We start from the raw sequence: 10,157 nt of genomic DNA, 5'->3' as shown, positions 1-10,157 counted from the left end.
GGACTCCGGGATCTATACTCTTTTAATGTGGCAATGTTGGCAAAACAGCTGGAGATTAATTACTGATCCAGACTCACCGGTTTCGAGAGTGTGGAAGGCTAAATACTATCCAAATTGCTCTTTAGTGCATGCTACTCCAAAAAATGGGTCTTCGTTTACATGGCATCGTATATGAAAGCTGAATAAAATTGTTGCTTATTGATGATTTGGTGCGGCATACAAGAGTATATAAGAGGGTACAAACCGACTTGGGGTAGGGGTACAAAACTGACTTGGACTAGAAGTCGTATACCATAATGACTACTCTAACATCCCCCCGCAGTATCAACGGCAGGCTCGACGACGTTGAGACTGAAACATATATCTTGAAACGGCTTAGTAGGCAGTGCCTTGGTGAAAATGTCAGCAAACTGAGCCGTAGAGGGAACATGAAGCACCCGAACCTGACCAAGAGCAACCTTTTCACGAACAAAATGAATATCAATCTCAATATGCTTTGTGCGTCGGTGTTGAACTGGATTGCTGGTCATGTAGACTGCTGATATGTTGTCACAGTAGACAATAGTGGCCTGCTCAATAGGCCTGTGTAGCTCGGAGAGTAACTGCCGAATCCAGATTGTATCTGCAACGGCATGTGCCACAGCGCGATACTCAGCCTCGGCCGACGAACGTGAGACTGTAACCTGTCTTTTCGAAGACCAAGAAATCAAATTGTTACCAAGAAAAACACAAAAACCGGAAGTGGACCTTCGAGTGTCAGGACAACCAGCCCAGTCTGCATCAGAGTATGCGGTAAGCGAGTTTGGAGAAGAATTATTGAGGTGGAGACCATGATTGAGAGTTCCTTTTAAATACCGAAGAATGCGTTTAACATGATTATAGTGAGGAACCCGGGGATCATGCATATAGAGACATGCTTGTTGAACAGCAAAAGAGATTTCAGGACGAGTAATGGTGAGATATTGGAGAGCACCTGTTAGGCTACGATAGAGAGTAGGATCGGAAAAGGGTTCACCGGTAGCCGAAAGTTTAAAACTAGTATCGACAGGAGTGCGAGATGATTGACAGTCAAGCATACCAGCACGATTAAGAAGATCAAGAATATACTGGCGTTGGGAAAGAAAAAGGCTGGAGGAATCTCGAACAACAGCAATGCCTAAGAAATGATGAAGGAGTCCTAGGTCAGTCATAGAAAATTCAGATCTAAGAAGAGAGACAATATGATCTAAGAACTTTTGAGAGGAGGCGGTAAGAATGATATCATCTACATAGAGAAGTAAATAGGCAGTGTCAGAAGTTTGATGATACACAAAAAGAGAGGTGTCGGAGAGAGATGGAGTGAAGCCTATTGTTTGAATGAAGGAGGAGAAGCGTTGAAACCAAGCTCGTGGGGCCTGTTTAAGACCGTAGAGAGATTTCTGAAGAAGACATACATGAGTTGGAAAGGATGGATTTTCAAAACCCAGAGGTTGCTGGCAGTAGACAGTTTCTTGAAGGGAACCATGGAGGAAAGCATTTTTAACATCAAGTTGGTGAATGGGCCATGAAGAGGAGACAACAACACTAAGAACGGTGCGAATGGTGCTAGGTTTAACAACAGGAGAGAAGGTTTCTTCGTAATCAATTCCTTGTTGCTGAGAAAAGCCACGACAAACCCACCTGGCTTTATATCGTGAGAGGCTCCCATCGGAGTGGAACTTTTGGCGAAAAATCCATTTGCCAGAAACAATATTTGTATTGGGAGGACGAGGAACAAGTTGCCAGGTGTTGTTTTGAAGTAAAGCATTATATTCTTCTTGCATGGCAGCGGCCCAATTGGGATCAAGTAGAGCAGTTTTGTAATTCTTTGGAAGAGAAGTGAGAGATACGGAGGTATGAAGGTTTAGGCGGTCTTGGGGTTGATGAAATCCTGATTTGGCCCTAGTACGCATGCGATGATCATTAATCGGGGCTGCTGTAGGAATAGCACGAGGGGGTAAGGTGGGTACTGGTGAGTCCGGCGCAGCGGAAGAGTCGGACGAAGGAGTAGGGCTGGGTGGTGGAGTGGGAGTAGGGGCCGGGGGTGTTGGGGAGGGAGCAGGGGTCGGGGGTGTTGGGGACGTCTCGGGTGGGGTGAGTGTATGGTTGGGATTGGCTATGGTGGGTGTTAATGGTGGTGGTGATAAGTTGTGTTCGGCAGGTAGGGGAGTATATAGTTGGAAAGGACGGGGAGAGGGGGTGTTTGCGGAGCTAGGGGTGTTGGATGGTGTAGTAGTGCGTTGTGAGAAAGGAAAAATGTGCTCAGCAAACGTGACATGACGAGAGACATGAACGTGTCCGGTGTGAAGGTCGAGACAGCGATAGCCTTTGTGCTCGTCAGAGAAGCCGAGAAAAGCACATGGGATAGAGCGTGGTGACAATTTATTTGCAGAAGTGGCGTAGGCATTGGGAAAACAGAGACAGCCGAAAACACGAACCGCGGAGTAGTCGGGGTGGGAAAGAAAGAGGGAATAATAGGGAGTAGTGTTGGGTTTAGTTTTAGAAGGTCGAATATTTAGAAGGAAGGTGGCCATGTGTAGGGCTTCAGCCCAAAACTTGGGAGGCATAGATGATTGAATGAGGAGAGTGCGAACTATATCATTGAGGGTGCGAAGAGAGCGTTCTGCTTTACCATTTTGAGGGGAGGTGTAGGGACATGAGAACCTAAGCAGGATGCCATGTTGTAAGAAGAAAGTACGATTTTTAATGTTATCAAACTCGCGACCATTGTCACATTGGATAAAGCGAATTGGGAGGAAGAAGTGAACAGACACATAGCGTTGAAAATTAAGGAAAAGAGAATGGACCTCGGATTTGTTGCGTAGAGGAAAAGTCCAGACAAAGTGGGTGAAATCATCTAGGATAACAAGGTAGTATTTAAAACCCGAAACACTTGCAATGGGAGAGGTCCATAAATCACAATGTATTAATTCAAAGGGATAAGTGCTACAAGAACTAGAGGAACTAAAGGGAAGACGCACATGTTTGCCTAATTGACAAGACTCGCAAAACACAGAATTATGAGAGTCCCTATTACATGGTATGGTAAATTCACTAAGCATAGAAGCTAAGACGGCGGGGTTGGGATGGCCCAAGCGACGATGCCAGAGATCGACGGAGGCCAGCATGGATGTTGGAGGGGTGGCGGCAGGAACTCCATTAAGAGAATAAAGATCACCGGAGCTATTGAAGCGAGCGATCTCGGCCTTGGTCAGGTAATCCTTCACAGATAAACCAAAAGGGTCAAATTCAGCCGAAACTAGATTGTCGCAAGTAAATTGGCGAACAGAGATAAGATTTTTAATGAGGGCGGGTGCAACTAGAACATCGCGAAGTAAAAGAGGTTTGGTGGAAGAGGGAAGTTGAGCCTGACCAACACAATATATAGGAATAGATGATCCATCTCCAAGGATAATGGAAGGGAAAGGAGATTTAGTGCAAGAAGATAACCAATTACTAGATGCAGACATATGACTAGAGGCCCCTGAATCAAAGATCCAATCCGTACCTGAGTTTCCTTGTGCAGCAAAGTTATTCATGGCCTGGAGAAAGGCAGCTTGATCCCAGCTCGGCGTCGCAGGTGAGGGTGGCGTCGGAAGCAGTGCCGGCGGATACGATGGTGAAGGCAGTAGGGCCGGCTGGGGAGTGTAGTAGGCATTGGCCGGCTGTGGTGGGGGTGGCGTCGGGAGCAGGGCCGGCTGAGGTGTGTAGTAGGCGCCGCCGTCGGTGGTGTAATGACCATAAGGAGCATACGTCGGGGCGGCGTGATAGGCATTGGCCGGCTGTCGGGGGTTGAGAACCCCGGGAGCACCAGTAGGCGGCCGAAGGCCGGGTTGCCAGGCACCTGAGTATGCCGGCGGAGCACCGAGGGTGGACGGAGCGGACCAGGGCATGGGCCATGCTTGAACAAGCCCCGTCCAAGGATCATGAGGAGGCCGCCATGCAACCGCAGATGGAGCACTGGTGGGTGGTGCAGGACTCGGTGCTGGTGATGTCGTAGGCGGAACCGAACGAGTCGACGGCGGCCTGTAGATAGGGTTTTTGCCGCGGTAGTTCGGACTAGGACGCCAGCCTGGGGGCGGTTGAACAGATGACGATGCGGACGGCCCGGCGGCAGGAGCCGGCCTGGAAGGCGGCGCTGGTGTAGACGACAGAGGAGGACGAGCCGCAGCATGAAAGACCTTGGGGCGAGAGTCCTTGCGAGCTTGTGTTTCCGCCGCGAGTTGTAGCAAGGAACGAACTTCAGCGAAGGTAGGAGGGGGCCGTATCATCGGTATGAACGAGGCTTGCTTGTCAAAGTCTTCGCTGAGGCCGACGACGACGATATTGATTAGCTGTGAGTCGCTAACTGTATCGCCGAGTTCGCGGAGCTCATCACCAATGGTCTTAACGCGCTGGCAGAACAGGTTCACCGGGGCGTCTCCTTGCACCATATTGCGAAGCTCGGTGTGGAGAGCGTTTTTCCGAGCGTCGGTGTTGCTTTGGAAGAGCTGACGGAGGGAGTGCCAGATGTTGGCAGCGGTGGCGCCGTCGTGATCGAGCATGTTGAAGATCTCGGTGGTGATGCGGGTGTAGAACCACTGGACGACCGCGAGATCGTCTTTCAACCATTGCAGATCGTCGGGGCGGGGAAGACAGTTGGCGGCGACATGCGAGCGCAGGTTGCAGCGGCCGAGGTGGAGATCGAAGAGATGTCTCCAATGGTAGTAGTTGTGGGCGGCGAGATCAAGAACTATGGGGATGTAGGGGTTGACGTCGGAGATTGTGTCAGCAAGAGATATTGGTGCGGCGAGGATGGGTGCAGGGTAGTTTTGTGGAGCTATGGTGAGGGCCGAGAGAGAAGCGGCCGCGGCGTTGGCAGCCTTGGCGATGAGTGCGGCCCGGCGCTCGAAGTAGCCAGGCGGCGGCGACGGCGGTGGCGCTGGCGGAGCCATACCCTAAACCCTGGGACCGGTATCTGATACCATGAAAGCTGAATAAAATTGTTGCTTATTGATGATTTGGTGCGGCATACAAGAGTATATAAGAGGGTACAAACCGACTTGGGGTAGGGGTACAAAACTAACATGGACTAGAAGTCGTATACCATAATGACTACTCTAACAGTATACTCAAATGTTTGGATAGTTTTAAGAGAGGATATATTTGGAGAATTGGTACAGGAGAGGAGGTAAATATTTGGAAGGACCCATGGATCCCATCTAGCCAAAACAGGAACGTCATCTCGCCAACAATCTTATCCAGGGTGTGTGAACTTACTGATCCAGTGAGCGGGACTTGGGATGAGGCTTTGCTTGTTAACATATTCAATCATGTTGATGTCCGAAGGATCTTACAAATTTCACTTAATTTCCAAGCTTTTGATGATTTCATTGTGCGGCAGCCGAACAGAACAGGGATATTTTCTTTCAAGAATGCTTATCATGTTCATTGGTTACATACTTTTCGGGTACATGCAAACATGATGGATATCCCTTGTGGATCAAACTCTTCGGCAGTATGGAGTATGCTATGGAAACTACATGTTCCAGGTAAACTTCAGAATTTTTTTTACTGGCGGGTTTTGCATGGAATAATCCCTCTCCGAGATATCCTAACTAACAGGCATGTCGGGTCCAATGGAGCTTGTCCAGTTTGCCACCCAGGGAGTTGAGGACACACGGCATTTATTGTTCCAATGCAGGCATGCGAGGGACCTCTGGTCACGTCTCGGCATTATGATACAGATGGTTGACCAGGCGCTGCCAGTGGACAACATGCATGGAGATGGACACATTCAGTTCTATCGATTGCAAGCAATTTCCAAAACTCTTCATCCCCAACGCTTGTTATATCTGAAAATAAATGAGTAGGCCGGACCCTAGATTCACAAGACTGAATGTGAATGCAGCATTCTTTCCTGATGAAAGGCTAGGTGTGACTGCTGCTGTAATACAACAAGATGACAGGGGAAATGTTTTGGCGGCCCAATGTAAGTTTAACCCGCATGCAGCTGACGTGATCAGTACAGAAGTGATGGGCATGAGGTATGGGCTTGCCCTTGCTGAATCTCTTGGGTTTAATGTCTTGAGGCGGAGTCATATACCTTACAAGTCATAAATCTTTGCACTGGACAAACTAGATGATGGGACGCGGCAGCAGCAATTTTTATTGAATGTGTGGACTTACGTATCCTGATTGGAAATGTCATTTTTAAGCACTGTTCTCATTCTTGTAATCAAGCAGCTCATGTGCAGAGTTGGGGACCCTAAAGGCTCCTCGTCCCCCTCGTGTCGCCCCAGCGGGCGACCCAGGGGAACCCTAGCCCGTTCCTCTCGGCCCTCCTCTCACCTCCACCTCTCCTTGTCGCCGTCCGCAGCGCTGCCGGGCAAAGCTTGGCCGGCTGGGCGGCGGCGGGGCTTCTCTCCCCCTTGTCCCTCGCGGCTGGCGTGGGGCAGCCAGATCGGGCGGGGCACTGGACTAGCGTGGGGTCGGGTGGCGCGGCAGTCGGGCTTCTTGGCGACGTCGTGTGCGGCACGGCGGCGGCGGTGGCCTGCTCGCGGCGTGGTGGGCACGACCGGTGGTCGCGGGCGCTGCGGGGTTTAGATCGGATCCAATCTGGGTCTTGGGCTTGACCGCCCTCAGCCGCCGTGGGGTGGTGGTCGTCGCTGACCACGCCAGGTCGCTAGATTCGGCGTGTGGAGATCTACGATGGATTCTCCTCGATCCTCCTTCATGGTGGGTTGAGCCCCATGGCTCTCTGATCTCTGCAGGTTTCGGTTCTTGGTCCGTTGCCGGATCCGGAGCCGACGGAGGTTTGGTGGTATAGGATGGGGACCGGAGGAAACTTTGATCGGCTTGTTCGGTCCGGCGTCGGCGACGTCTTTCAACGTTGTTACCCTCCCTGGAGGCGATGTCGAGGTCTCTCCTATCCACCTCCGAACCCCTCCCAGACGAAAGTCCAAACTTCAGTCTGGATTGGGCGGCGGCGGCGTCCTTCTCGTCGTACCCTCCATGGAGGCGCCAGCTTGGGAGGTTCTGTTGTTCGGCGGACAGATGCTGTGGGTGATGGACTTCGTGTAGCTTCAGCAGCGGCGACAGTGTGGAGGTTGCTAGGAGATGCGGTGTTGTTTCTACCGCGTCGATGATGACAAGTATTGGCGGCATGGTGCAGCTGGATATGGACGACAGATGCGGCTGGATGGACGAGCGCAGGGCGGTGGCGCTGTCTGGCGTCATGGTGGTGTCCACAGCTGACCTGGCAAGGTCTTTGCGCCGGTACCTGCTCTGAATATGGCTATGTGGATGACGGCTGCGGTAGCATATCGGTGAGTGCGTCGGACCGGTGTGTGACTCATTCCCGATATGTGGCTGGGATGAGGCAACCGGCATTAGATGTTAGTTTGGTGTGATGTCTGCTTGGTATTAGGTTTGAACATTCGGCACCCCTGCATTAAGGGGATAGGAGTAGCGACATGTGTCGCCAAGATGGTGGCTTCAGGCTGACTGATGTAATGATTTGTAAGGTCTATCAGAATAATTAATAAAATGGCTGCATGCATCGCTCAGGTGCAGAGGCCGGGGGTAATCGTCCTTTTGTAAAAAAAAGCAGCTCATGTGCTAGCAAATTTCAGTTATTCCAATAAACTACTTTTAGTTGGTTGGACGAGCTCCAGATTGTATTGTCAGTAAACTCGTAGACGATGTATCAGTTGTTTTGATTTTAATAAAGCTAGCCATGATGGCCTTCCCTAAAAAAAGTTAAGTGGGCTTGATAAAATAGTTCAGGGGTGTTTTAAAAGACAATACCACTGCCACGTGTCCATATGAGAATGATTTGGACCAGTTTTGCATCTGTATCACAAGTTCGTGGACCGGTTCACCCCATTTTCAAGTTCTTGTACGAGTTTGCACACCTACCGTGCAACTTTGTGTATGCCTAGTGTATATAGCTCTTTATATAAGAAGCAAAAAATTATGAAAAAAATATTCGGGTGAAAAACTTGTATTACTCAAAACTCCACATTCGGGTGAAAAACTTGTATTACTCAAAACTCTACCATCAATGCAAGCAAAATTAGCTAGGCTATCACTAACCTTATTCTTGCTACGATTTCATGAGTAATACAACTTTCACGAAGAGACATGAGATATTTAATTTCCTTTATGATGGACGAGTAGAAAAGCAAATTATGATATTAATGAAAGCAAAAGCTACTTCATTTGGAAGCAAATGATACCCACTATAGGAATCATTGATCAAAGAAACAAAAATTTGTTTCATTCAAAGCAGATACTATTTCCTTTGGAAGCAAATTATATGCTCTTACGTAACAAATGTTTGTAGAAACAAATATTTCATACATTGAAGGAAATTTGTAAGAAAATTATATTCTCCGTTGGAAGTTTTTTATTGCGACATAAGAATATTTGTTGCATCCTTTTCAAGATGGAAATAAAATAGTACTCCCTCCACCCCATAAGATAAGAGCACTCTTGAGCACTCTTATCTTATCTTATGGGACGGATGGAGTAGAAGGTAATAATCTCATATTTTCTTGGAAGCAATCTAGCTGGCCAACAGAAGCAAAATATTGTCGGTAGGAAGCCACATTAAGTTGCACTAGCAAGTAGTATATTTTATTATCAAAAAAGATCGCTTCCATTGGTGGAAATACTGATTGCATGATTTTCTTTATGTGACTGGGGATAAAAGGTAATAAATTTGCTATTTTTAATAACTCCTATACTAGGAAACTACTCATAATTTCGCAAATTTATTTCTGAAAAGTAAGGGATTGTTTCAGATAGAGATGAGATGTGCATTGCGGGATCACCCAGAGAGCCGCGCGGGGCCTGGTTGAAAATCCGGAGGCCAGGCCTCTTTCAATCGTATGGCCAAATGCTAGTCTGACAGGAAGCAAATATTGGCTTCTGAGCTCTCACTTTTTTCCATGTCTAAACTTTTTTTTGGATGGGGTACCCATATCTAAGCTGAAAAACAGAATTGTAATGCCCTTAAATTTGATTGGCTGGAAGATGAGAAAACAAGTGTCAAGCTTGAAATTATGCTATATTTGGTGAATTAGTATCTGCGAGCCATTTGAGGATGAGAATAGAATGTCTCGTGCTCATTCAGAACGAGAATAGAACAAACGGAAATTTCCTTATGCTTGAACCCTAAACTCAAGCCATGTATATGCCTTAAGAGAAATTATCTCATTAGTTCAACTCCGATTAGTGCCAAAACGTTTGGCCCTCTCCTTTGCAATCTTCAGTGGAAAACTATTGAGCAATAAAACCTTACTTTCTGCCAAAATTAGTACATATATTATTTGAAAAAGAGCATCGCATCTTATTCGAATATATATATTTTCTCAACAAAAAGAAAAGAGAGAGAGTACGTTCTAGACTTGGAGTAAGGCGACGGCGAGCTTGGCGAGCTGGAAAGCGTTGCCGTTCTCCACCGTCACCGGCGACGGCACGTGGCTCTTGCTGAAGCCATCCTCGCACTCCTTGGCCGCGGTCGCCGATTTCTCCAGGGACGAGATTGCCTCGCTGAACTTGCCGTCCTTGACCGCGGCGGCGCTGCCAGGCTGCCGCTGCAATATGCCGCCGTAAAGAGTTTGGCAGGATCTGAGGCACTGCACGGTGGCGGCGTCCGCCGTCTTGCCGCCGAGAAGGCCGCCGATCTTGGCTTTGGTGCTGGTGGCGTTGAGCGTCAGGAGGTCGACTGCGATGGCGGCGAGCTCTTGGTACGTCGCACCGTGTGCGGTCCGGGGATCGGAGTGGAAGGTGTCCATGCAGAACTGGATGCCGACGAAGGTGCTGCCGCCGCCGACGGTCTTGCATATGGGGAGCAGATAGTCCATGGGGGTGACCTGAGTGGCGCCAAAGAGGAGGAGGGCGGAGATCACGAAGAGGACACTGCCGCCATTGAAGGAGGAGGCCATGGCAGCTTCTATTCTATTCTATTCTATGGTGGATTCTGCAGATTTCTTGGGTAGGGGCACAGCACAGACGCAGGATGACATGTTAATTTATACAGCTACTCGTTAGTCACAACCCACCAATTAGGGATTTGATTTCATAACGTGAATCCGGCAGTCAAGATTGATTCGTCAATCTTTATTACTGTAATCAATTCCTGCTAATTTTTT

General features: G+C 48.7%; 1 protein-coding gene across 1 annotated transcript; it reads right to left on the bottom strand.

Annotated features, from left to right (window-relative positions):
* Positions 1-9,404: 9,404 nt before the first annotated feature.
* On the bottom strand, positions 9,405-9,950 carry LOC123075882 (uncharacterized). Its single transcript, XM_044498385.1, has one exon. The coding sequence runs from the start codon at positions 9,948-9,950 to the stop codon at positions 9,405-9,407; it is 546 nt and encodes a 181-aa protein (XP_044354320.1).
* Positions 9,951-10,157: the final 207 nt, after the last annotated feature.

Source organism: Triticum aestivum, chromosome 3D, assembly GCF_018294505.1.
Source record: "Triticum aestivum cultivar Chinese Spring chromosome 3D, IWGSC CS RefSeq v2.1, whole genome shotgun sequence".
Classification (NCBI taxonomy): domain Eukaryota; kingdom Viridiplantae; phylum Streptophyta; class Magnoliopsida; order Poales; family Poaceae; genus Triticum; species Triticum aestivum.
Note: the sequence above shows the minus strand (reverse complement) of the source record. Positions and strands in the feature narration are given on the sequence as shown.